The sequence below is a fragment of the Capricornis sumatraensis genome, chromosome 1 (assembly GCF_032405125.1).
Source record: "Capricornis sumatraensis isolate serow.1 chromosome 1, serow.2, whole genome shotgun sequence".
NCBI lineage: Eukaryota > Metazoa > Chordata > Mammalia > Artiodactyla > Bovidae > Capricornis > Capricornis sumatraensis.
Window position 1 is genome coordinate 43,151,594 of NC_091069.1, and position 27,762 is coordinate 43,179,355.

The 27,762-nt window shown below is 48.5% G+C and overlaps 2 protein-coding genes across 2 annotated transcripts in view; one reads left to right on the top strand and one right to left on the bottom strand.

The window, feature by feature from the left end:
* RAB1A (RAB1A, member RAS oncogene family) overlaps positions 1 to 2,261 on the top strand; it is a 29,876-nt gene extending 27,615 nt beyond the window's left edge. The window contains exons 5-6 of the mRNA XM_068988021.1: positions 35 to 166; positions 499 to 2,261. Coding sequence (XP_068844122.1) covers positions 35 to 166; positions 499 to 696 — 330 coding nt within the window. The 3' untranslated portion in view covers positions 697 to 2,261. The remainder of the gene's footprint in view (positions 1 to 34; positions 167 to 498) is intronic.
* Positions 2,262 to 5,282: 3,021 nt separating this feature from the next.
* CEP68 (centrosomal protein 68) lies at positions 5,283 to 17,826 on the bottom strand. Its single transcript, XM_068985983.1, has 6 exons — positions 17,473 to 17,826; positions 14,363 to 15,874; positions 12,845 to 12,967; positions 10,096 to 10,192; positions 6,303 to 6,475; positions 5,283 to 5,392 (listed from the first exon to the last, which is right to left on the bottom strand). The coding sequence occupies exons 1-6, from the start codon at positions 17,824 to 17,826 to the stop codon at positions 5,369 to 5,371; spliced, it is 2,283 nt and encodes a 760-aa protein (XP_068842084.1). The 3' UTR covers positions 5,283 to 5,368.
* Between the last annotated feature and the right edge of the window lie 9,936 nt (positions 17,827 to 27,762).

The following is a 27,762-nucleotide window of genomic DNA, read 5'->3' on the forward strand; positions in this document are numbered from 1 at the left end:
AACTATATTATCACTCTTTAAATTGTCTTTTTAGGAGTCCTTCAATAATGTTAAACAGTGGCTGCAGGAAATAGATCGTTATGCCAGTGAAAATGTCAACAAGTTGTTGGTAGGGAACAAATGTGATCTGACCACAAAGAAAGTAGTAGACTACACCACAGCAAAGGTATGTTTAAAGTTTGACTTTCAGACTGACTTGGAATTTGAATTATATATGGGTATGGAGTCACACAGTGGCTGCAACCACCTTAGCTTTTATTGTTAGTTTCCCAACAAAGGATTGAACCCATGCCCCCATATATTGGAAGCACGGAGTCTTCACCACTGGACTGCCAGGGAAGTCCCACCTTAACTTCTAAAATACATGCACTAGAAACTTTGACAGTGATAATTCGTGCATTGTCTTATCTGAGTTCAGTAAACTTAGTCATTCATCATTCCTTATTTCAGATGGTGAAAAAGATTTTTCAATTAATTTTGCCTTACATATTCTCTTAGGAATTTGCTGATTCCCTTGGAATTCCATTTTTGGAAACCAGTGCTAAGAATGCAACGAATGTAGAACAGTCTTTCATGACGATGGCAGCTGAGATTAAAAAGCGAATGGGTCCTGGAGCAACAGCTGGTGGTGCCGAGAAGTCCAATGTTAAAATTCAGAGCACTCCGGTCAAGCAGTCAGGTGGAGGTTGCTGCTAAAATTTGCCTCCGTCCTTTTCTCACAGCAATGAATTTGCAATCTGAACCCAAGTGAAAAAAACAAAATTGCCTGAATTGTACTGTATGTAGCTGCACTACAACAGATTCTTACCGTCTCCACAAAGGTCAGAGATTGTAAATGGTCAATACTGACTTTTTTTTTATTCCCTTGACTCAAGACAGCTAACTTCATTTTCAGAACTGTTTTAAACCTTTGTGTGCTGGTTTATAAAATAATGTGTGTAATCCTTGTTGCTTTCCTGATATCAGACTGTTTCCCGTGGTTGGTTAGAATATATTTTGTTTTGATGTTTATATTGGCATGTTTAGATGTCAGGTTTAGTCTTCTGAAGATGAAGTTCAGCCATTTTGTATCAAACAGCACAACCAGTGTCTGTCACTTTCCATGCATAAAGTTTAGTGAGATGTTATATGTAAGATCTGATTTGCTAGTTCTTCCTTGTAGAGTTATAAACAGAAAGATTACACTATCTGATTAATAGTTTCTTCATACTCTGCATATAATTTGTGGCTGCAGAATATTGTAATTTGTTGCACACTATGTAACAAAACAACTGAAGATATGTTTAATAAATATTGTACTTATTGGAAGTAATATCAAACTGTATGGTGATAAGTATTGTTTTAATTCTTATGGCTAAAGGGAAATAGAGCCTTGCGTTATACTCAAAACAGCCATTTGTGTGTGCAACCAGGGCATTGTAGACCTATCTTAGAGCAGCATCCAATATGCTTTCCAGATAATATACCCAGTAAATGACCTAGGGAGGCTTGTGTGCTGCACAGGGATTTAACCAAGCTTAGTGGTTCAGGGAGATTAAACTGTATGAAAATAAGTTTTAGAATGTATGCTACCTAGCCTATTATCTCTGATCCTTCTCTAGAACCATTTGAAATGGCTTCATTGATCAACATTTGATTCTTCTGTGGTAGAGGTGGAAAACACCTTTCCTTAATTGGCAGACTAACACGTGTGCTTATATTGTTTCTTCCATGTTTGGAGTCAGATGTCAGCTGTTTTATCCTCCGCAATTGTATACCTTAGGTTGGAGATGAGTTAAAGCATTGAAGTAGGAAGCAGGAAATTTACTATTTGCCCTAATTTCAGAAAATATGTCCCTTAAAATTAGCTGAAAACATGAATGCTGGGTGGGAGTAGTAAATGAGAAATATTTATTTCAGTTGAATTTTGCACATGTGAAAAATTTGTTAACTTGGTTAAAGATCCTAGGGTTTGTTTTTATTGTGGGGGAACAAAAATCTTCTGCCAGCTCTGGCATTTTACGGTGATAGAAGTCGAAGATAGTTTCCTTCGGGTTGAAATAGTAACCAAAATATTCTTTACTTAGGGGCGTGGGATGTGGCTGTTGGCTACACATTTTATGGTGGGGTCTTTAATTCAGTGATAAAATTTAAACTAAAAACAAGCCAAAAATTATAGGTTTCTTTATTTTCACTAAACAGGCAATTGAAATACATGGTACAAAAATAAGTGGTAAGATTATTGTAAAATGAAATGGACAGAATAAATATTCAATTTAATTTTCCATCTATGAGAATTTCACAATAAAATCACAGTTTACTTTGTATTATAGATGTGCTTGTTGGGTCTATTCATCTTCACATAAGGCAACTGAAAAACTCAAGCTACCAATAGTCAATTTGGGTGAAATTTTTTTAAATGCTTCAAAAGGTTTTTTTTTGCCTTATCAATACAGTACAAATAATTTAGAAACATTTTTAAAGTAGATGATACAAATTTCAGACAATGTAATGCTCTTGTTTTACACAGCAAGTTGTTCAAACTGTCAGCTTTTTCTTGGTGAGTTAGCAAAAAAATTATGTGAATTTGAGGTGTAAGCATATTTACATATTTATTTTTGAAAATTCTAGTGTTCTTTTCCTTGTGGTAGTCAAGACTGGGACAAGATGTTTCAGCATGCTTCACTACTCGCTTAATAAATGCAGTTTGGGGGGAAAATACTCCCATTCCTACCCCCATTTTCAAGTACAAATATTTCAAGCTACATTACGGGCTTTTAATAATCCATTCACTCAGTAAACGGAATTATCGCTTGCTGTATTTTGTAAGTGGTTGCTATGAGTTAGCTCCCATGTTCTAAACCTAAGCAGTCAGTCCCTGGAAATCCTTGCAGAATGATGGCCATTCTGGTCTAAGCAATGACTTTTTTTGACTTTGGACCAAAATTACCTTTAGCATGTCTGTTGTCATTGTAGCATGTTTCACATCTGCCCTTCTTTGTGTTCCCATTTAAGCTTCAAAATAGCATTGTACTGACATGGTCTATTTGCAGATGAGCTTAAGCCATGGAGCTGCAACGAGAACCCAGGTTTTGACACTGCCAGTCTAGCTCCCAGTACTGCCACTTTCCTGTGGACTTAAGTTCTGCTACTTTAAGGGGACTACTAGGGAATTATACTACAGGTAAACTTGGGGTTTTGTAACTACATGATGAGTCACTGTGAGCCACTGCTGTCCTTAAGGCCCATGTGTACCACAGAGCACTGGCCAGCTGGGCCGCTAGAAGCAAACCTGGCCGTGTTTGCTCACGAAATGGTGCTGGCAGCATCTGCCTAGTCAGAAACGATTTCCACTTGAGTTTTAAGGGAGGTCTTAAATCTATAGCACTGCCGAAGATACCATTAATAGCTGTGCTGCTACTCTTCAGTGATATTCATGAGTAGGTCCAGAGTAGGCAAAGGAAGTGAACAGAAATATCTTTAGATCACCGCTTTGTTAAAGGAATAGTTTTTTTTACAAAATAGGGTACTCTGAAATAAAATAGTCTGTGAAAATTTCCGTCAGCTGAAGCTAATTATTAGATCGAATGGCACTTCCAGCATTCAACTACTGTAAAATACCATTGGTCACTTTGAAGATGACAACCCTATAGAAACAATTTTTTTGCTAACTAGTTAAGGCATTTTCATGCCTAGCAAAATGCCAGTAAATAAATGGGTTTAACTCCCAAGGGCTTATCCTGTAGTACACTCATTGGAAAGGCATGTACCAATTTATAGTCACATCAAGAGAAGGTGAAATAAGAACAGAGGCTTTTAGATATGCCTTCTTTACCAATTAAGGCCTTTAAGACTTATTTTACATATATAATAATCTGCTAGGAAGGTGTTTCGTCTTTTTAAATCTATGTCCAGAACCAAGATTAAAACTGAGACAGCAGAATCAAAATTATGCCTTTAAGCATTTTGATAAATACTAGAATGGCAGAGGCATTTGAAATACTCCACTTTATATAACTGTTACTGAATTTTATAGTTTCCCTTTAGAATTAAAATCTTTAAACATTAAAACTTATTAACAGCTTATTTTCCAGTTTAAACTCTTGAGGATTTTGGTTCAGAGATGGATGAGATGGTGTTAAGTTGCTCAGCTTTAAGTTCTAAACTTCTCTTAAAGAGGGTAATTTTCTATTTAGTATTTTATTCTGAGGGATATCAGAAGTCTGCTTTATGAGAGTAACTGTTCCAATGTTACTGGGTTCAGGTGATTTGTCCATTTCTTTATAAATGAAAGTTATCTTCCTTTCTTAAGCACCCTCCATCAAGTGAGAATCTAGAGTTTGAGAAAGGATTTTGACTTTCGTGAAGTGTTTACCACATATTTAAGTGCGGAGAACCCTTTCCTCAGGTCGTAGCTTACTGGAATACAAGTAAACAGGGAAAGTGCCTTCCTCCTTCCGTGTACAGTCACAGCCCAATAAAACATTTTTAAAGCACTTGTTTTTTGCAGAATGTGTGGTTACCAGCAATGGCCAATCATTTTACTTTAAAAAGCTACAGAGCTGGCTTTAAATGGTTGCTCCTTGGTCCCCCCGCCCAAGGTATTCACATGTCAGCTCCCAAAGCAACAAAGAATTCCCTTTTCCCCTCACCATGAACAGCCTTAACTTCTATAGCTATTTAACCAGGCTGTGTGAGCCTATCCATGCCCTTCTGACTCTTCACAGGGAGGAGTGGAGGATGCCTCCTCCTGGAGGTACCCTGAAGGCAGGTCATTAGTGGGCTCAATGGCAGCTTCTTAAGCCCCTATCACATTCTCCTTTAAAATGTTAGGCAGGCAGATGGAGCCCTGAGCACTTAAGATGATAAAAGGTATCTTAGCAGCTCAAAATAATTTGCAGAGGTTCTATTTGTTCAAAACTTTCTATTAATTTGGAGAGAGTGAGTGTCTTCTACATTCTTCAAAGAGTGATTTATAAGCTTAGTCGTCTCTTGGATCCTCTTGTATGTCTGAGAATACCAAGTACTGGGTACCTTCTTTCTCATACCAGCTTTCTTTAAATGATCTCAGTACATGGACTAGTTTAGGAGTTCCATCTCCTCTTTTTAACTGGACGGAGGGAGAGGAAATCCTGTAAGCCTCGTTCGCATTATTTTATCAACAACTGCAAAGCTACATGCTCTTTGTAGAGAAGCACCAAAGGAAAACCTTAACTGGAAAGAACTCATTTAAATAAAAACAGTAACTCAACAGCCCTTACTTTCAGGGAAGAGAAAGGCATTTTAAAGCTAGCACATTAGAGTCACATTTCCCCCTTGGTTTCAATATTAAATGGCTCTCACAAGGACTTCCGAAAGTTTACCAATAGCCACATTTTGACTGAGATTATTACATCTCATCCAGAGAAGATGCCTAAAGAGAAAGAGAAGCATCTGTTACAGGCAGAATGCTGCAGAGGAAGAAGTGACATGGCAATCATCTGCATTCATTTTAGAATTAAAATGACTATCTAGATTTATTTAATGCAAATACAGGGACTCCCTGGCTCCTGACATATCTGGATTTACCCCTTACCTTCTTTTATCTACAGTGAATTCTCTCCCAGGAAATCTGAGTTAAACGCCAGATTTCGGCTGTAGAAGTTTCAGAAGCAGCGTGCTCATTGTGGCGGCATAGGGTAGCCCCACAGTGGGCAGCAGTCCCTCTTTGCTCCCAGCTTCTGTTGCTATCTGTGACATCTCCAAGGCCTGGTGCTCCCATCCATCCATCCCCTGGCCCTTTTTTGGAGCGGAATGGTGTGTGACGCTTACAGAGAGCGTTTTCAGGAAAAGAAGGTGTGGGGAGTTGTAACTCAGGATACCTGTGGCTTCCTGGCACTGTCAGGAGCTGCTTATAGACGGAGCACCACACGAGCTGGGTGGGAAGAGCCTACAGGATAGAGGCAGCCTGTACCAGAGCAGCACATGTGCAGACATAAAAAAGTTGGTACAGGTAAATTCCTGTCGTTTCCATGGGTGGGGAGGGGTGGCACGCTGGCCATTTAAGATGGAAGCACAGAGCACCCTAGTCCTCAGCAGGCTCAAGGCTGAAAGTGAGCAATGGAACGTGCCACTTTCATCATCACAGAAAGCGCCCCCCGCCCCACTTCCTGGCAATGGCAGCTCAGTTCCAGGGGCTTCTTCCAGCCTCTCATTTGTTTCAGTAGCTTTTCTAGTTGAAGAAGCTTCTAAGAAACAGCTAACTATTACAGCAGAAACTCTGTTCCAGAATCAGGCACTGGGGTCTGAGGACAAATTTTCTCCTCTGGGGTTGCTCTACTTACCAGGCTAATCCCCTTCACACCGGCGCTCCTGTGTGCCGTTGGCGTGCTGTCGGGGGTGAGGCTGCAGCCGGCCAGTGTGTCTAGGGAGGCCAAGATGGTGTCGTACAGGTGATCCGCGTGCCTCTCCAGCGCGCTGGGCTGCCTAGAGATCCTGCCCAGGACATCCTTTAACACTAACAAATGAGTTTTAAAGCAGTAAGGCCAAAGAGACAACTCAAGTGTACCTTCAAGGAACATACCAGGGTGTAGCAGAAAGCATGAACATGGCTAGTTTCACAATGTCCACTTAAAAAAAAATACTCCCCTGGACTGAACTGCACTGCAGACTGAACTGCACTACGGAATCTATGTTGGTAACTTGTGATTGATGCTGAATTATTTCACTGGCTCCACTCTGTGGAGTTACACAATTCACAAAAATGCACAAGACATGGTTGTCTGATGACTGGTATTATCTGACTTTTAGAGATAAGACCCCTGGCTCACACCCAGATCCTGTGGGGCTGAAGCCTGAAATGAAAACAGCAGGCCACCATGAGGACTCTGGGTCCTGCTGCCAGATCCTGTCAGCTTCTGTTGGCTGTGGGACTGTCATTTAGCACATATATGGGTGATGTGGTAACGTAACATGGGATTGCTTGTGAACCCTTTTGGTGGGTCCTAAATAGACTTCAAGAGAAAATTACCTAAAAGCAGGCTAAGACAAGATGGTTCATGAGGCCAAGATTCCAACCTCTACAGCCCAAGTATTTGAGGAAGGGAGGGGCCAGGTTCAGAGTGCATCACACACAGCAGGCTTTTCTTTTAAAAACTTCAACTTCCTTTGTTAAACACAAAGGCTGCTTTTGCTTCCTGTGCCTTTTATCAGCTGTGTTCACCCTCTCCCTCATTTCCTGCCACAGCTGCAACATCTGTGAGCAGAGGAAGGGAAAGGGGAAGCTGTGTTCTCTGCAGAGGATGCTGACGGATGGGTGGAAGGAGGAACAGGCTGTGGAGGTCAGCCCCGAGGGAAGCCACAGCGGTGCAGCAGCATCAGGGCAAAGTGCCCACCTGACACCTGAGAACGGCCAGCAGGGCAGGCTGAGGAGCACAGCCAGGGCACGGCACAGCTCACCTGTGAACAGTCCTGTGTGGGGTCAGTGGAATTCAGGGGGCCTTTGTTTTTTGAACTTTTATTTTAAAATGTTAGAACATTTGGTTGGGGCCAAACAAAAGGAGAGCTGGAACAGTGCTGAAATTCTCCTTCCCAGTTGAGACTTCGATGTTTTCACTGAATACATGCATACAGGGGCCTGGTTCAGCTCGATGGCAATAGGTTCTAGTCGTCTGATCTAGGGTAATGAGGAGTTAGGGCGTAAGGCAGGACTGTTACTTCATGCACCAAGGTGACCCGGTCAAAATGTAGTGAAAACTTGCCAGATGACCAGAGGAAAACCCGTTAGCTGGAGGCTGAGATGAACACATTTGAAAGGAATTAACTTGAGTGACCTATCCCTCAGGTTTTGCCTGTGGCTGAGGAGGAAAGCGGGCTCTGAGGAAGTTTGTGGGGACTGGGGTGTCCATGCTCGGGCTCCACTGACTCTGACAGCGTGATCTGGAGGGAAGAGTTGTGCGCCTAGCTGAAGACCGTGTGGATGTCTAGGGGAACCTGTGATTTTCACAGAACAGCCAAGTTCCTGATTAGTCCAAGCAGAGAACTGGGAGGGGCATGGTGTCCATCTGAATGAGTCTGGATACAGATCTGAAAACCACAAAATATCCCAAAGCATCTTTTTTTTTTTTGGCCATGCACAGCTTGTGGGATATTAGTTCCCCAATCAGAGATTGAACCTGGGCATACAACAGTGAGCACGCCAGCTCTTCCCCTCTGGACCACCAGAGAGTTCCCTAAAAAAAAGTCTCTTATTTAGGCAGTAAAATACCTCTAGACTCCTTTGGAGAGAAGAGCAAAGTGGGACATCATTACCGATTAAGTACTGAGAAGTATTACTGTCGATTTTTAAATGAAGGTCCAAGAACAACCCGTAGCTTTTAAGAAGCCCACTGTTAACATGTGGCCTCCAGGAAACTTCCTGGCACTGAGGTCTTTATGCTGCTGTGTGTGTGTGGAGGTGCAGGAGCCTGAGTCGGGAATTAGCGCACAGGGACTGGAGCCCAGCGGCCCCATGCAGATCCACCACTCTGTGAAGTGAGTATCAACTATCCACCTCATGGGGCTGTGATGAAATGGAAAAAATGTCAACGGCTTTGGCATGCTGTCTGGCACATAGTACTCAAGACAGTGCTGGTATAACAAGTGGCAAAGGAGCTTGGCATACCAAATTTCTGCCCCAATAAAAATTTTAAAACTCTTAATGCAAGAGCACAGTGGATGAGCCAAAGCAAAGGTGTCCCAAGGGCAAGGGACTGCTGTGGGCTCACGTGACTGACAATGGGTAAGTCATGCCTGCTGAAACCCTTCAGTGGCTCCCCCCAGCAAAACCCCTCTGTCACGCTCAGTTTTCAGTCCTGGTTGTTTCTTCCTTCCCAGGGGATATCTGGCAGTGTCTGGAGATGTCTGGGGTTGTCAAAACCGAGGTGGTTTACTACTGGCGTTTAATGGGCAGAGGCCGCGGATGCTGATAAACATGGTGCAGCAACAGGACAGCTGTCCTCACGGCAAAGCATCACATGGCCCAGCGTGTCAGCAGTGCTCAGGCTGGGACACTGCGCCACCTCCCTACCACACACCACCCACCACTGCTGGTCAGAAAAGCGCCACCTCTTCCCTTCTCAGGCCAGTGGATCCTGCCCACTTTTGTTTACACTGTTTTGCTTCCAGTGGAAATCCCACTTCACTCCGAAACTGAGGCAAAAGATAGATGGGCTTTTTCAGCACTTGCTTGCTCAGTCTTACAGAAACATAGGGACTGCTTTGAGGGGCCCCTCAATTCCTTGCTTCACCTTAGCATTCTCCTGTCATATTCATCCTATCATACCTGCCCCCAGCAAGGGCAAGGCCAGCTGTAAACACCTGCACCCTGAGATGCACTCTGAGTCTGATTTTCACCCCTTTCTAATCTGGGAATCCATCCTGCAAAAGGGGCTCAAGCTTAGTTTGTGTACCACCGTCCACCTGTCCCCTTCTCATCAGTTCACTTCTTCCATCAGTCTCTTCCCAAAGAACAGATCGACTGCTCTCAGGTCCTGGAACAAATCCTCCCCCAAAGCAGATAACCAGAGAGGGGTTTAGCCTGCAGGGCAAAAGGAAGGGAGCCCTGCAGGCTCCCCACTGTGTCCTTGGCTCCCCTAAGCTAAGGGGAGCTGGTCTAAAGCCAGCATGCCCCCAAGGACTCCACCAAGGAGAGGCAGAAGCTTAAAGGCAGCTCAGTTCTTGGGACTTCCCTGGTGGTCCAGTGGCTGGGACTCTGTGCTGTCAATACAGGGGCCTTGGCTTGATCCCTGTCAGGGGACTAGATCCCACATGCAGCAGCAAGGTTCGCACGCTGCAGCTAAAGCTCCTGCATGCTGCTAAGACCGAGCACAGCCAAATACATATTAAAGAAAAACAAGTACATCTTTCTTGCAGGCTCAGTGCCTGACTTCTCACACCCGCAGGGCTGTGACTGCCTCATCACGTGTTTGTGGGGCCGTGAAGATGCGAGAAGCTGGCAGTCGACTGTGGGAATCAAAGGCAATGGGTGTGGACAAGAGGGATTCTTGTACTACAGGCTCCGCCTTGTGACAAAGTGGGTCCCGGACTTGCACTGAGAGGTATTAAGCACCGGCTAAATTAAAAACCCAAGCATCTCACCTGGGGTATTATCCAGCAGGCTCTGAAGCAGGATCTCCCCTTTCTGTAAGACATTCTCCGTCAGGGACTGGTGTTCATCTATATCTTTCTTAAATTGCTTAGAGCATAACAGAAAAAAACAGGAAAAAGCTTCATTACTACCATTTCATGAAAGTCATTAACAAGGATCTTTTGTTTGGTAGTTGGACTCCCCTTTAACCCACCCAGTCTTCAGGATTCCCCAGGTAAACTGTGCAGTAGTTTAACCTCATCTTCTTTGAGCCCAAAGCAAACCCAGAGTCAATCCTTTTTTTCTGTTTACAATTTGACAAAAGCAGAGTTTTCTTTTCCCTGGCAGAACCTGGCTCCTGAACAGCCTGGAGGCAGGGATTCCTGTGTGGGCTACACCTCACAGGGTCCCCTTTAAGCTCACGGGCCTGTTGAGATGGTCTTCCATTCTAGTGGACCCGCAGAGCCAAAGAGGCGCCTTCAGTGTGGCCACAGGCAGCTGCAGCCTGCCCCACGTCCTCCCTGTCCCGCTCTCTGTGGACTTGAGGCCGTGGGACGGCGTCAGGGAAGCTGTGAGTCTCTTGAGCAGCTGATTTCTTTTCCCCTTACAGTACCAAGCCTTGTAGCCGTTTCTGGTTCTTCCTTCAGCTGCTAAGATGTAAAGTCACATCCATGACCAGCTTCAGCACAGGGTGCAGTTCACATTCTGAAGCTGCAGTTTTACTTCTGGATTTACTATATCCCTGTCTTGTTTTTGTTTGCCCTAATTACCTGTACTTATGGTTTTCTTCTTTAGTACTCTGCAGTTTATATGCTGCCACGAACCCACTGTGTTAAGACAATACACAAGACAGGGTCACAAGTGAAACGTGTGAACCAACGTACACGTGCTTATGTCTGGTATCTAAGTAGGCTCCAGGTAGCTCAGTGGGCATGAGCCAGGCACCATTCTGTGTGCAGCAGTGCTGAGAGTGAGGCCCTACTTGGTGACACAGCTGTGTGGATGACACAAGCGGGCTAGGCTTCGCTAACCGGCAGTGACTCCCAGCTCAGCTCTCAGCTCTACCCACAAAGCAAGACAGGTGCATGTGACCGGCCTGGCAGCGGAGACACGCAGAGGACAGGAGGGATAAAGTGGCGGAACAGAGCTGCTGTGAGACACCTGTTTTGAGGGGAGTGGGGCAGGGGCCCTCTGGAACGGCCACCCCAGTAGGTCCAAACTCCAAGCAGTGCCCTCTCTCCACGGTGGTGCTGCCCTGGGCCTCTTGGGGGCGGGCCGTCACGCTCAGCCTTCCTCTCCTCTCTCAAGTGTGCTCTGGGAAAGGAACTCTGGCAACCACCCTCCACCCAGCAGGAAGCAGCATTCCCACGAGGGTAGAGCAGCTGGCCCAGCCAGGCAAGGCTTTGCCCCTCAATTTTAGTTGGCTCCAAGTTGGAAAACAAAGGGTCCCCCCTTGCCTGGGTGTGGAAGGAGCTCTGAGTTGGGTGGTGTGGCCCTGGCTTGGTCACAAGTAAATCACACTCCTATTCAAAGAACTGTCCCAGAAAACTGGACTAAAGCACAAGTTCAGGCCACAAACATTACCCCTGCTCCTCCGGAAGAGGCGACAGAAAGACTTGGTCAACCAGACAGACGTGCTGTAAGCCAGCAGGTGGCTCAGTTGATGTGAATATCAGTATCAACTGATACTTTATTATCCAATTCAGAACACTTCTGAGAATGAAGAGGGCCTACTGATAATTATGCCAGAACAGCACAAAATGTCACAAAATACACCCGTTACGAAGTTAACCAAGACCCACAAAAAAGATCGTTAACAAAATCTAAAAAGAGGTAACCCCTACACCCACCCCCCAATACCTTGAGAAGCAAACTGGGTCATATTTTGGTTTAAATACCATCAAAATGCCTTGTGTGTATTCTGGAGTCAGTGCAATTCAGCTCAAATCCTAAAAATACAAGTCAGGGCTGTCCAACAGTCTTCTCTGATGATGGAAATGTTCTAAAGGCTCTATTCAATATGGTAGCCACCAGACAAATGTGATGACCAAACACTCGGAATGTGGCCAGAACTGAAAAACTTAACCTTTTAATTTTAATTTCAATAGTCTTGTGATTTCCTAACAATGCAGATCTCTGCCTATCAATCCCTGAGAATTTGGAAAGAGAGTCAGTTGTGTCCAACTCTTTGTGACCCCATGGACTGTAGTCATGAAATTCTCCAGGTCAGAATACTAGAGTGGGTAGCCCTTCCCTTCTCCAGGGGATCTTCCCAACCCAGGGATCAAACCCAGGTCTTCCACATTGCAGGCAGATTCTTTACCAGCTGAGCCGCAAGGGAAGTCCAAGAATACTGGAGTGGGTAGCCTAGCCCTTCTCCAAGGAATCTCCCCGACCCAGGAATTGAACCGGAGTCTCCTACATTGCAGGCAGATTCTTTACCAACTGAGCTATCAGGGAAGCCTGAGACATTTGGAAAATCACACTGCAAACAATCCTGAAGTATTCTGGATTGAAGACAGATAAAATGCACTTTCTTCAAGCTCTACTTGGTCTGGGAAGTAACTCATACATGTTAGTTTTTCAGCATTGAGGATTTGAAAAGAATTAGATTTCCAGTAAGCTCTCCAATTAGATTTCAGGTAAAAGTCAATGGATCATGACATACCGTGCATCAGTCATTTGAACTTTTACCTTCTAATCAAGTAATTTACTGCCACTCTAGTGAGTGAACAGTCAGAAACCAGGACCACTTATTACCCGGTAAAGCTGCAGAGAAGACTTGAGGCCTGTAAGGCTGGATCTGGGTGCAGTGAGGTGGTCAGTAGTGTCTGCAACGTTATACAGCCAGTGGATCAGCTCTTCCAGCTGACAACAAAATGTCTGTGTAGACAAATAAATCGTGTGTCACCCATGGAACTGCAGGCTACATTTTCACAGGCTAAAAATATCTGGGGGATCCCAGGCTACAGGTTGCACCTTTCCAGAGCGTTCCCCACCAAGGCGTTGTCTCCTCTCTGTTCCCGGTCTCTCCCCACCCCATGACTCCAGACTTCAGCCAGGGCAACATGGAGGGCTCACCTTGGCTCTGTGTCCCCTCAGTCTGTGAAGGGACAGCCCTGTGTGCAGGGACAGAGGAGGGCACGTGAAGGGAGAGGGTGGCGGGGAAAGAGCAGCCCAGAAGGGGCCTGCCTGACACAGAAATCAGTTCCTCAGTCAGTTCACAGCAGTTGACTATAGAACTGCTCCTGGGGAAGATGTGGACATAGGATATGGGACCGTGACCAAGACTGACCTGATCCTACACCTGAGAACAACTGAACTGAAGCTGCTTGTCCCTGTGCGGCTCCTACGCGCCCAGGGAGCCGGGCCCGACTCCTGCCAGCCACTCACCAGGGGCTGTGAGCCCAGGCCTGTACCCCCCAGTTTCGCTCTTCCACATGCTAACACCTGTACCACCTGCTCCACGGTACAAATAAAGTCCACACGACACCACGGGGCAGGTTAAAGCCCTCCTTGAGCGCTAGAAAATGTCTGTGATGTCACTCCTGGGGACACAGCCCTCGGCTGGCTGCCCTGCTGCCCTGTGGACACATTTCTGGGCGCTCAGGCAGGAGGCAGGCCCTGGGCTCTCCCAGTGAGTGGACAGCTGCACACCTGAACATCCTTATGTGAGGGACTGTCCAAGGTCCGTGACATGGGAATATTTCATTTAACCCACACAAAGACCAAAGAGGCAAAGCTCCACATCCTACCAACAAGCAAACTGAAGAGATGGAGCCAGGAGAGTTGGCGCTGACAGCCCCATTCCATGCTGCATTAGCTCCACCTCCTGACATTCTCACACGGTCCACAAGAGTCTAACAAGTCTAGGCAATAGTGTACCGGACACCCTCAAATCTGCAGGTACAGCCTTTAATCAAATTAAAGCTCTGGGAAGTCTTTTGGCCAAGAAAACACTTTTATTGAGCCTCTACTTCCTGAAGGCATCTGAGCACAGAGGGCCTCTTGTGCAGAGGGCCTCTTGATCCTCAAGGTCAAGCAGCCTGGGGAGTGGTTAGCAGCACAGGCTCTACCCTCACTGACCGTGAAGGCGCAGGTTACCTAACATCTCATTGCCTTTTCCTCCAGCAGTGACAAGAGCACGCCCGTAGTCATCAGGATGGGACAGAAGGCGCAGTACAGTGCCTGGCACCTAAGTGCTCAGTGTTACCAAGCTTCACTGCGAGGTCAGTGGACAGGGGAAGAAGGCAACACTGCCGAAGACACCGAGTTTACCTGCACGCACTGCACGAGGGACTCTCTTCCCTGCTCTCCGCCCTTCCTGGGAGGCTGCCCTTCAGCATCTGGATCCAACACTGCCGACCAGGAGGCGTGGGTTCTCACTGGTCCAGAGGAGACCCCCAGGGCCTGGCCGCTCACCAGGCTGCCCTCCCCGGCAGAGCGCCTTGCATGGATGACGGAGCGTAGCAAACAGTGCTTCTGGTCCTCAGCGCTCCAGGACCCTCTGAGGGTAGCCCGGGAGGGAAGCTGGCTTTGGCTGGAGTCTGACGGGAGGGAAGCTGGCCCATCACTGTCCGACACGTCCAGGGAGTTCTGCCCTTTGGCAGCATCCGTGGACAGGGGCACCAAGGTGGGAATGGAGCCCAGATACGAAACCAAGCTAGAAACCTGTGTCAGCCGAGCGGGTAGGGCCAGATACTCGTCGTCACTTTCCACCTCCTCTTGGGGTTTCCATCCAGACTCCGTGCAGGTGAGGCGCCCGAGGCCCTGGCTGGCCCCCTTCTCCCTCTCCAGCCTGGGTGAGGACCACCCTCTGTCCCTTGTCCTCAGGTGTGGAGAACCCAGCTCAAGGTGCCTGCCCACAGGTGGCCAGTCCCTCAGGTTCCTCCGGGCTGGCTCTCTGCTCACCCAAGGAGTGGTCCTACCGCCTGGGGCTCTGGGGGTAGAGGCAAAGGGGCTGCAAGATGCTAACCCCACACCACCCTGCTTCTGGGGTACTCCAGAGGGCCCCCGCTTAAGGCTTGGCTCTCTGGGCCCAGAGAATGGCAGGGCAGCAGCCTCGGCTGGTGGGCAACTGTGGGAGACGTTAGTGGGTGACTTGAGGGTGCTCGCCGGGGAGACAGAGAAGCTATCCAGGTCTATGCCCGAGTCCTGCAGGATGGGCTCAGCCAGCACGTGGCTATCGAGCTGCTTCGGGAGCCGGGGCCCGGGCCTGAGGGGATAGGTGTAGTCCAGCAGGTCTTCATACTCTTTGTTCGGGTTCCAGAGTGGGGAGCGGCGGTCTGGGGAGGGAGGCAGGGAATCGGGCAGCACACAGGCCCAGTACTCGGCCTGGAAGGAGAGGCGTCTCCTGCCCAGCCCGGGGGCATCCCCCGCTGAGGACACAGGCTGGGGCAACCACTGCAGCTGAGGCCCAGGGCCTACCACCGAGGGCGCTGACGGCGGGACAGCCAGCTCCAGGGAGGAGGAGACTTTGGCGAGGCAGCCACTCTGAGGCTCTGCCTTTTCCTGGTGACCCTGGAGACTGCTGCCTGGGGAGGAGGCGGACACGCTGCAACTGGAAGACAGTGGCGCGGGCGTCCCTGGGCTCACGGCCGACCTCCACCTCGACGGGCACGAGAAGCCCGAGATGGGAGACTGTGGGCAGAGGTCTGGCACCTGCGGGGACTCCACAGGGGACAGGTCATCTTCGGTGTCAGCATCATGTCCCGAGTAAACAGCAGCAGCTCTGGGAATGGCACGAGCCCAAGGCAGCACCTCCGGGACAGGAAGCCTGGTCTCCTCCATCTACAGTGACAAGCAGGAAGGAAAAGGTCAAACAGGCGGGCCAGACTTCTCTCTTCGGGGACAACTCAGGTGGTTTTAGGGACCCAGATGTCCCGGAGGAAAGTTCTTGAAAAGAGCCTGCTACCTGTGCGAGAGTCAGACACAGCGAGGGTGCGGCTGGAGATGGAGACGAGGGGAGCAGACAGTCCTTCCGGAGCTGATCCCCCCAACCCCCACCGCCGTTCTTCCCCAGTTCTTCCTGCACAGATGCCTCCTTCGGGAACGAGCAGAACTCAAATAGCTCTGTCGTGCTGAAGCTGGAACACACTGCCTAACCTCTGAGAAGCGCGCCCTGGGCAAGCAGGACCTCAGTAATTCTGCTGCTAACAGGACACACATCCGAACCTGGCAGTCAGGCGGCCCACCAGGCCCCACCCGGCTCGACTCACACCCAGCGGTGACTCAACAGTGGCAAAATGAGTCATTCACCCCAGCCTCCTCACTCAGACTTTTAATCAGCTCCGTGAAGACACCACCCTCAAGGAGGCAGAATGGCACTAGAGGTTAGGGTGTGAGCTTTGGAACCAGACAGCCCTGAGGCCACCCCCTAGCTGCCAGCTCCCAGACTCACTTCTCTCACTTCTGAGCCTCACTTCCCTCACCTGCAAAGCGGGCTTGGTGGCCGCCTCCTCAGGCTATGCGGATTAAATGAGCTCCAGGGTGAACAATGAGAGCCCAACAAACAGCAGAGCTGCAGCAAGCAGCAGACTGACGCTCACTAACAGCCCATCTCTGTTCGCTCCCTTGCCGCCCACCTCACCGAGTTTGACTCAGGTGCCCTGAGCCTCACAGTGCCCCGGCCCCCAGCAGGTGGGCCTAGCCTCTGTCTTCTCCCAGGCAGTCATGCTTAGAACCTCTTCATGTCACAGGGCTCCGGGCAGCAGCACGTGGCAGCCAGTGCCACGATGACACGGCACAGATCAGAGCCGCCACCGTGAAAGGTCTTGGCTGGCAGACCACCGCAGGCTGTCGGAGCTGGGAGGGACAGGTCGATCAGGCAACCTCCCCAACTGTCCTGAGGGCCTGCAAGATCTAGTGGTTCGCCCGAGGTCAAAGACAGGCAGGACTCCTGCTCCACATGACACCCTCTAAGCAAGGCTGCCTGTATTCAGGAGGCCCCTGAAATCCTCTTTGCCCAGAGACAGTGCTGCCAGGCCCCCAAGGGCCTAGTGGGGTACAGCCCCCAGGAGCCCATGTCCCTGGACCCTTCTTCCCATCTCCCCAAGGGCCCCAGAAAGCCTCCACGTCACCAAGTCGAACACAGGACACGGGTCCCCCACCGCAGCTCCCCTGCCTGCCCTCTGGGCAGGATGTCCTGGTCACAGCATCCCTAATCCTCAGAAGGTCACCAGTCACACTCCCGAGGAAGAGGAGATGCTGTGGACAGAGCTATCTGCTGGGCCCACCTGTCTGTGAACCTGCAGAACAGAAATCAGCACATCCAAGCTACCTGAGCTCTCCTACCTCCCCGCCTCACATGGGCGCTGGGGAAGCTGTAAGATGGTGAGACAGTGCTGGAGTGGACTCTCAAAGGACAGCCCCAATACCCTGGTGCCTACCTGGTTTCCCGCAGAGGGCAGATCACCAGTCTCCAGGCCAGCAGGAGAAGGCACGCAACCGGAAGTGGGCTTAGACCCACCAGCTGCTGGCTCCCTGCTGGCCCCGCTCGCTGGTGGCTGGCAGGCTCTGGAGGGGCCAGGGCCAACCCCACCATAGCAGGCAGGGCCAGGGAGCCCCTCGGTGGCCCCAACAGGAGAGGCGGGTCCTCCCTCAGCTTCCAGGCGTGGCGGCTGCTCCCCGAGCACAGGCCCTGCGGGGCTCAGCTCTTGCTCCCCGCGGCTCCAGCTCCCACAGGAAGGGGCCTTCGTGCCTGAGGATGCCTCCCCCTCTGCCTTTTCTGCTCCCAGGGCCATTGAGATGTCCCTGGGTCAGGGTTCTGCTGAAGCTTCAGCTCCCTACAAGATGGGAAAGGGAGAGAGAAAGATAAACTTCCTGCTTCCATGACCAGGAAACCTTTTATTTCTTAATGGTTAAGACACATTTTTTTTGGCCAAAAGAACAAATGATGGCTACTTCTTCCAAGAAAAACAGAGGTCTGGCTTTTCCTCAGCTCCAGACCCTTCCAAAGGGGATGCAAGAGCTGTTCTCCTGTCCTCTGCTGTTATGCGGCCAGAGCCCATCCTATCAAACCTGCCCCCAGCAAGGGCAAGGGCAACTGTAAACACCTGCACCCCGAGATGCACCCTGAGACCCAACACATGCCCAGGAGGGTCAACCCAAGTCCAAACCAGAGTCAAGCTTTGTGCTGTGTGCTAAGTCGCTTCAGTTGTGTCTGACTCTTTTCAACCCCCTACACCATAGTCCACCAGGCTCCTCTAGTCCATGGGATTCTCCAGGCAAGAATACTGAGGTGGGTTGCCATCCCCTCCTCCAGGGGATCTTCCCCACCCAGGAATCGAACCCACGTCTATTGTGTCTACCTGCACTGGCAGGTGGGTTCGTTACCACTAGCACTGGGAAGCCTGAGTCAAGGTTTGGTCCTGCCTAAAGTCACCCTTGCTGTCTGAGCTATAATATTAAAAAAACCTAAGAGCATGGCATCCAGTCCCATCACTTCCTGGCAAACAGAAGGGGAAAATGTGGAAACAGGGGCAGATTTTCTCTTCTTGGGCTCTAAAATCAGTGCAGATGGTGACTGTAGCCATGAAATTAGAGGACAACTTTTTGGCAGGAAAGCTATGACAAACCTAGATGGTGTGTAAAAAGGCAAAGACATCACGTTGCTGACGAAGGTCCACACAGTCAAGGCTACAGTCTTTCCAGCAGTCATGTATGGAATGTGAGAGCTGGACCATAAAGAAGGCAGAGCACTGAGGAATTGATACTTCTGAACTATGGTGCTGGAGAAGGCTCTTGAGAGTTCCTTGGAAAGCAAGGAGATCAAACTAGTTAATCCTAAAAGAAATCAACCCTGAATATTCATTGGAAGGACTGATGCTGAAGCTCCAATACTTTGGCCAGCTGATGCGAACAGCCGACTCACTGGAGAACACCGTGATGCTGGGAAAGACTGAAGGCCAAAGAACAGGGTGACAGAGGATGAGATGGCTGGATGGCTTCACTGATTCAATGGATATGAACTTGGGCCAACTCCAAGAGATGGGGAGGAGCAGGGAGGCCTGGCGTGCTGCAGTCCTTGGGGTTGCAAAGAGTCGGACATGACTGGGTGACTGAACACACAGCCACCTGTCCCTTTGGCCCAGCCGCACGGGACCAGGGGCCTGGCTGGGGCCCTCCCTGCGCCAGCGCTGCAGCAGCTGCCGTCACCACAGCCCAGCAGCAGGCAAGCGGCTCCAGCCTGGCTCTGACTGCTCTACTTGAGGCTGTGGCTGAGCGCAGGGCTCCCACAGTGCCTGCTCTGCCGGCAAAGGAGAGGCAGTCGGGAAGCCACACCCTGGGCTGTAGAGCAGGTGGGCACCTCTCATTCCAAGGATGGCCAGGGCTACGGCACCAACTGTCCTCCCGCTGACCTGGGCTCCAGTTAACGGGTAACTGAGGGAAGCCGTGGAAGTCCGGGTGGATGACAACGGCAGTGGTCACACGGCATACACGCATGTGACAACAACAGAGAAGTACACAGGCAGCAGCGAGGGGAGAACCAGGGTGAGCCCTCGGGGCGAGGGAAGGAACGACCTGGGAGCTGGATCTGAGAACAGAGCCACTGCAACAGGAGCTTCAGGAACCACAGAGGGGGACCCTGAGCTGAGTGCGCAGGCGAGGGCTCCGCGGGGAGCCAGGGCCGGAGGAGGCTGGGATAAGGCGGGCAGGAGACCTCCAGGAGGACTCAACAGGGAGGCAAGGGAGCGCAAGCGCCCAGGATCTGAGCAGCTGCCTGGAATGCACTGCCAACCTCAAAGTTAAAACCTGGCCAGAACAGCCTCGTTTCCTCAGAGACAAGAAGGCACTGATGGCAACAGGAGGTGCTGGGGCAGCAGGGAAGCCTGAGCAGGTGGAGGCGGCCACAGAGGGGGCTCATCCTGCTCGGCCCTCACACCGGAAACACCACTGGTGGGGACAGCGCGCCCGGAAAACAAGAGTGTCCTGCCCGGCCTGGCCGACTGGCGAGGCTCCAGTCAGCAGCAAGCCAAGAGCAGAACACAGGTCATGTGCACGCTTACCACCTTCTCAGGGCCACCGCGTGCACAGGGACTCATCAGAAGAACGACTGCCTTGAACCGGCTACATGTGGTTCAGATACAGAATACGCTGCACATGCAAGTCTCCCTCCCCTCCCCCTAGAGGACACAGGGCACGTGCACAGCGCCTGCGCACAGGGGCGGGGCGGGGCGGGGCGGGGGCGCCGCGAGGAGACAGAACTAGTGAAGCAAGGCACCTTACAAGGAACAAGGGAGTCCAACAGAGGAAGACGAAGCCACCAATTTTTCATATAAATCAAGCAAAAATATTTACCACTAGATACTCCCACAAAAAAACAGGTAGGTCTAATTAATGCTGTGTGTTTCTCATCTCTTGATGTATACGTAGACAAACACAAAAATTTATTTCATCTTCCCCCACTGCCCCCTTTAACACGGAAGTAGTTAACCATACAGGACACGCTGTTCGGAATCTTGCGTCTTTTTTTAAATGAAATACCTGGGAGGTCTTTCCTTAGCAGTGCAGGGCCAGCGCCTCCTGTTTTCTGCCCCCACCCAGCACTGTACTCCACTGTAAGGATGCACGCTAGCTTATTCCACCTACTGGTGGATATTTCTGTGATTTCCAACCTTTTGCTACTAATGCTGAGATGAACAAGCATGCACACACACACGCACGCGTGCACACACACCACTGCACATGTACTAGCACACCCACAGTATCAAGAGTCAGAGGAAACTGCTGAGGTGAAGGGGACTCACGGTACTTTGGGCATCTGGTACACTCCCACCTGTGGCCTGAGAGCATGCTAGTTTCCCACAGGAGGTAGGTCTTCTTATCCTAATTTCACAGAGCGGGGAAACCTTTCAGAGTCAAATCCAGGCCTGAGTGACTCCAGAACCCAAGCTCTTTATGAACCAACTGGGGAACAAGGTACAAAACAGACACACAAAGCAGAAGAGGGTTAGAGAGACTAGTAAGGGACCAAGTCCCACAGGGAAAGACCTTCACGGAGCCACGTCCTCACCTAGTGGCTACTTAAGAAACGGCACATGAAGATGACGACCAGCAAACTGCTTTCACAATTATAGGAACAAGCTGAGCCCACCAGCTGGAAAAATTAGAGTGAAGGCTGAACCTAATCAGAGGCCCCACTTTCTTGCTCTGTTTCTAGACATTCTCTCAAGGGCCAGAGTCAGGCCATGATGGGTGGCTAATCCATATTTACTCTCCTGGTCCCCCTTCACTAAAGCATGTGGTCTTAATGACAGGGGACTGGAATAAGATGATGCTGGGGCAATAGAGGGGTACAAAGAAGTGATCTCTGTCTTTTTTAGACAATGTGTTTTTGATCTGTTTTGTCTGGATTTCACTATTCAAAAAGAAGGTATCTCTTCATCCTGGGGATGAGTGGTGGGCTAGAATTAAAAGCCCCTCTGGAGATATCGCTAGGTAACTTTCAAGTATAGATAGAAACCTGAACTAAGTGAACAGTGTCGCCAGAAGTCCTTCAGCAACCAGGAGAGGTCTGAAATTCAGTGATTTTCATAGAAATGGTACTTCTGAAAAGACAGATTATAGGTGGTTATTTTCTCAGTCTGGATACATAGTCTGTTCATAATCTCACTTCTTAATCTGCCTAACAAATCAAGGTGTATTTTCCCTGTGCCACACAAGCTTTTTTTTTTTTTAATGAGAATTAAAACAGATTTATGTGAAACGAAAAAAGTCTACCATGAGTGTTCAATCCAAATTGTACTTAAGTATTACAGAAAACAAAAAAGGGAGAAATCAACTGGGATGGGGAACACTCCTTGAAGGAATGACTGCTGAAAACATCAATCATCAGCCAAGCAAATGGATAAAGGGCTCAACTCTGTGGGAAAGTGTCAGGTGGGCATCTTAACACTGCATGACAGTCCAGCTCTCATTTCCACACAGATTCTAGATTTTACACATCCCCGTTTCTTCTCACCCCTCTGAGGGTGAGGGTGGAGAAGGGGATTCTGCTTGAATCCTTCCAGTGAGACAAGCTTCCTCCTTTCCAGAACACCAAATGGACTGCTCAGATGAAAATGTGCAATGCTGTCAGTAGCGTTAAACAATCTGCTACTCTTTGTGGGTCGTCCCTGCTCTCTGATCACACACTGCATTTACAGTGTTTTTGGAGGTCAGCAGCTCCTAGGTGGGCAGAGGCCCCAGTCAGCCGCCTTTCTAACAAGAAAGTGACAAGAAATTGGACTGAGTGACTGGAGGGCTCTGGGCACAGACAATGAAACAATGAATTCAAGCCTCCCCTCTGAGAAAGATCCGCACACACCAGTTCAGCCCTGTGCTTGGCCAAGTCAAGAGACAAGCCACTTGAGCTGCAGGACGAGAGAGCAAACCGCTAACATTCAGTAGATCATGGAGAGAGCAAAGGAATTCCAGAAAAACATCTACTTCCACTTCACTGACTACAAAAAAGCCTTTGACTGTGTGGATCACAACGAACTGTGGAAAATTCTTTAAGAGATGGGAATACTAGACCACTTACCTGCCGCCTGAGATACCTGTATGCAGGTCAAGAAACAAGTTACAATCAGACATGGAACAAGAGACCAGTTCAAAACTGGGAAAGGAGTATGACAAGGCTGTAGATTGTCACCCTGTTTATTTAACTTATATGCAGAGTACATCATGTGAAATGCCAGGCTGGATAAATCACAGACTGGAATCAAGACTGCCGGGAGAAATATCAATATCTTCAGATATGCAGATGATACCACTATAATGGCAGAAAGTGAAGAGGAATAAACAGCCTCTTGATGAAAGTCAAAGAAGACAGTGAAAAAGCTGGTTTAAAACTCAACATTCAAAAAACTAAGATCATGGCATCCAGTCCCATCATTTCATGGCAAATAGAAGGGCAAAAAGTAGAAGCAGTGACAGACTATATTTCCTTGGGCTCCAAAATCACTGTGGACAGTGACTGCGTTCATTAAATTAAAAGATGCTTGCTCCCTGGAAGGAAAGCTAAGACAAACCTAGACAGCATATTAAACATCAGAGACATCACTCTGCCAGCAAAGCTCTATATAAGCAAGGCTAATGGTTTCCAGGAGTCATGTATGGATGTGATAGACCATAAATAAGGCTGAGCACCAAAGAATTGATGCTTTCCAACTGTGGTGTTGAAGAAGGCTCTTGAGAGTCCTGTGGACTGCAGGGAGATCAAATCAGTCATCCTAAAGGAAATCAACCCTCAGTATTCATTGGAAGGACTGATGCTGAAGCTCCAATACTTTGGCCACCTGATGCGAGGAGCTGACTCTTTGGAAAAGACTCTGATGCTGGGAAAGACTGAAGGCAAAAGGAGAAGCAGGTGGCAGAGGATGAGATAGTTAGATAGCATCAACTAACTCAAAGGACATGAGTTTGGGCAAACTCCAGGAGAGGGACCACTTGGAGTTTGGTATTAGAATTCTGTCAGTTTCCAGGACCCACAGAGACTGTATGAACTACCAGAAGAAATTAGGAATGATGGAGGCTTGGCTTACTCTTGCCCTGCAGTGAAGATATGCTCATATATCATGTATTGGGTCACACTAACTGGTTAAGTCTGGACATCTGACCCTTCCTGGTACTGGCCGCACACTCCTTGTGCAGGCCTGTCACAGTTGCTAGGACTTCCTCCCACTCACTCCTGTCCAGGATGGAGAACAGAGAACTTGGAAGTCCGTAAGTGGGTGGAAAGGGGGGGAGGTTGAAGGGGGCTGGCTCTGTTCTTCTTTTAACTAAACCATTCAAATGTACAAATGCTCAACTTAAGGGGCAATCCTCCTCTGATCAGGAATTTCTAAATCACAAGCTCACAAACCATCTGATTTACAGCAACTCTGCCCAGGAAGCCAGGTTCTGCGTGGGACCCATCTCTGTACCTGGGTGCGCAGAGGGCACCTGTGCCAGCCATGGAGGCCAGGTGCTGCCTGAGCCAGCCCTACCAGTTCAGGGGCTGAAGCCCTCAAGCTCCGAGCTGTTTTCGTAGGAGGCCATAGGTGTAAGCGGTCAGTTAATGCCATGCACACACAGTGGCAGAATCAGGCCAGAGAGGCAGACAAAGAGGCTCTCCGTGCTGCCCTTTCTCTAGCAACAAGAATCTTCACACAAGGAAGAAAGAGGGGGCGGTGGGGTGGACCCAGCACTCTCAGTTTTGCTGGAAGGCTTCTGGGGGAACTAGATGGATGGCAGAAAGAGGCTCAAAGGCAGAAGCCAGTCCAGGCATGGGAGGCAGTATGAAAGCAGGTGACGACGTATGTGGGGAGGCCAACAAGAGGGGCAGTCACAAGAGGCCCAGGCCGGCCTCAGAGTGGGGTGGCTGCCAGGAACGCTGTGCGGGAGGTTTGAGACTAGGAGGCCCATGGCTCAAAGCCACCCCCTTCCACCTGCTCCTTCCCTGGCTGTGCAAGCCCTGCAGCCCCTTCGGGGCCTGAGCTCCTATTACTGTGTGATTGTACATGAAGCACATCTTACTACTGCACTATTTTTGTTGCTTTTGTTCATGACAAGAACTGTTAACATGAGAATATATAATGTCTTTTATGCAACCAGCTTAATAAAGAAGTTAAAAAAAAAATCAACCAAAACTGTGTTCTCTGTGACTGGGGCCCCAGAGAACCTCACAGCAAGGCCAGTCTTTTAACTTGTCACGAGAGGTCTTCAGATGGCCTTTAAGGAGATGCCCTGCCACATCTACAAGGATCGTAACTGAGCTTCCAGCCACCCCTCCCCCCGCCCCAAGCTCTCTGGCCTCCTTGGCAGTAGATTATTGCCAACCAACGAAGCTCAGAGTGTGAGGATGATGGGGACTGAACATGTCCATTAAGTGGACCCTCTGTTCCCACCTAGGTCTTCCCTGTAGCTCAAACGGTAAAGAACTTGCCTGCAACGCCAGAGACCTGGGTTCGTTCCCTGGGTCAGGAAGATCCTCTGGAGAAGGGAATGGTAACCCACTAGAGTATTCTTACCAGGAGAATCCCATGGACAGAGGAGCCTGGTGGATATAGTCCATGGGGTTTGCAAAGAGTTGGACATCAATGAGTAACTAACACTACTCTGTTCCCACCAAAGAGCAAGGTCAAGAAAACATCTGCCCCATAACACAAATCATTCCTACTGTCTAAAGAAGCTGGCCCTGGACCACATCGCTGCAGCTCCACAGGCCACTGCTTTTACTGTACTGACAGTTTTCTGTAAGTCCATCGGGCCACATGATGTGAAGACTGATAAGAAACTTGCTGATATTCGGGAGGTGCCATTAAGAACATTTCTCTTTGGAGAAGAATTCTCAGGTCTCTGTAACAGACACTGCGATTTCACTGAGTAGCCAGTTTACTGTTTACTTTATACAGGTACTGGCAAAACTGATTTTTAAAAAATTCTCCTCTTTGCTCTTGCTGCTTGGAAGCTCAGAACCGAATCAGTAGTCTCACGCAAGTAAAATGCAGAGGCCAGAGAGGCATTCAGCTTTGATATTTTTCACCTGATCTGTCTCAATCACTTTTATTAAAAATCTTGTTACACTGAAATGATTTTGGAAAGGTTACTCAAACAATTTTTGGAACAAAATAGAGGAAGTGTTAAAAACAGAATTTTTTTTTAAAAAAAGCTCTAAATCCAACATTTCATCAAATGCCAGAAAAAAACAAAGCCTGTTTACCAGTACGTCTAAAAATCAAATGTAGATCCTTATGTTACTATCTTTCTACTCAAAGTGTTGTCCACAGAAAAGCAGTACCTGCATCACCTCAGGGTTGCTGGGAATGCAGATTTTCAGGCACCAGCCCAGAGCTCTGGGATCACAATTTGCATCTTAGCAAGCTCTCCAGGTGGTTGGTAGGCACAGTAATGTTTCAGAACCACCAAGTTAGTAAGCCTGTTTCAGCATCCTGAAAGGGAAATACAATGGCTTTCCAACCATTCATCAAGCACCCACCTTATGCAAGGCAGACAAAAGTAGGAAATTTATGGTCCTTGTCCTTAAGGTCCGGAGAAGGCAATGGCACCCCACTCCAGTACTCTTGCCTGGAAAATCCCATGGACAGAGAAGCCTGGTAGGCTGCAGTCCATGGGGTCACTAAGAGTCGGACACAACTGAGGGACTTCACTTTCACTTTTCACTTTCATGTATTGGAGAAGGAAATGGCAACCCACTCCTGTTCTTGCCTGGAGAATCCCAGGGACGGGGGAGCCTTGGTGGTCCATGGGGTCGCATAGAGTCAGACACGACCGAAGTGACTTAGCAGCAGCAGCAGCAGCAGCAGTCCTTAAGGTCCTTCCAACAGGACACTAGGAAAAGCTCACACCTTGTGGCAGGTTTCTTAATGGTTAATGACAGGATGACACAACTGGAGGGCATCTTCAGAAAGAACAGTGTTTCCTTAAAAGGATTCCAGATTCCTATAGCTACACTAAAAGCACAATCAGAGACCAGAATTCTCCTGTGATAGTTACAAGTGAGAGGAGACAGGGTCTTTGATTTGGAGATTCCGAGTAATTTAAGAAAAACTGACATGCCAAGGGGACCTACAGCTGGCAGGAAACAGACTACTTAACCTGTTTCCTGTGACCAGAAAGTGGTACAGGAAAACCTGGAAGTGAGGCAACCTCTTCCTAGGGGGTGCATCTGCCACCTCAAGGTCTAGCAAATAGATTCAGAGCTACTAGAAGACTTCTTCCAGTGTTCACAATGTTTGTGAACTTTAAAGACAGGAGGCAGTTTTTTCACGAAAACAGATTTAAGTTAAAAGGAGAGGCAACATCTCAAGTCCACTTCCATCTGAACCAACTTTTTTGTCAGCCACATCAGCTTCCCTCTCCTCTGCTTTTACATGACCATTTTCAGTAACAGACCACATGAAGAGTGCATCAAATAGTACTGCAATACTTGGCCAAATTGTTATTTGGCACTCCATCAATCTCCAGTGGGTGACGGTACTTTAAATGCATAAACAGGTAATCTTCCATGGAAATACGTTTACAGTGAGAGGAAAAATCTGGAATGGCTTAAGGAATGTTTTTAAAATCAAGGAACAGGTAAGGACCAAAAGGCAGACAGAACCTGAGGGTTAAATACTATACAGATGTTCAGTATTAGTGAATCTGCTCAAATATGTTTGTTTTTATCCTAACAAGTGTTAACAGCTAAGGAACATCTTCCCTGTGCCAGGGAACTATGCCAAGCACTTTATGTCAATATTTTATTTAATCCTCAGAAATCATGAAGTAGGTACTACTGTCACTCCCATTTTACTGAGGAAACTGAGGCATGAAGAAGTTACCTTAACTTATCCAAAGGTAGTAACAAGGTTGAGCTAAGGGATTTGACTTGAGAGCCACAGCTCAATTGCTTTCCTCACCTGTACGAATAACTGGCCCAACATGTTAATGGAATTAAAGGGTTTTGTCGACTTTTGGCTACACTACTGATTTTTTGCTTTCTTTTGGCTTCCTTCAACCACTGAGTGTCTTCTGTGCTCCAAGCGCTGTCCTAGGGGCTGGCTGGGGAAACCACAATAAAGTGTGATGTATAAAGACAGAGGCTACAAAAGGCAGCCAGAGTAAGGAGTGATTATCAGTTGAGGGGTAGGGAAAGACCTTTAAAAAGCTTTCCAGAAGAGGTGAAACCTGAGTTATTTGCTCTTTTCTGTAGC

Coding starts and splice junctions, on each gene's coding strand:
- CEP68 (XM_068985983.1), bottom strand. CDS start 17,826: ATGGCCCTGGGAGCAGAAAAGGCAGAGGGGGAGGCATCCTCAGGCACG. Junction 12,968..14,362: donor CCCTCGTGCAGTGCGTGCAG/GTAAACTCGGTG, acceptor TTGTCTACACAG/ACATTTTGTTGTCAGCTGGA. Junction 10,193..12,844: donor CTTCTCTGCAGCTTTACCGG/GTAATAAGTGGT, acceptor TTATGCTCTAAG/CAATTTAAGAAAGATATAGA.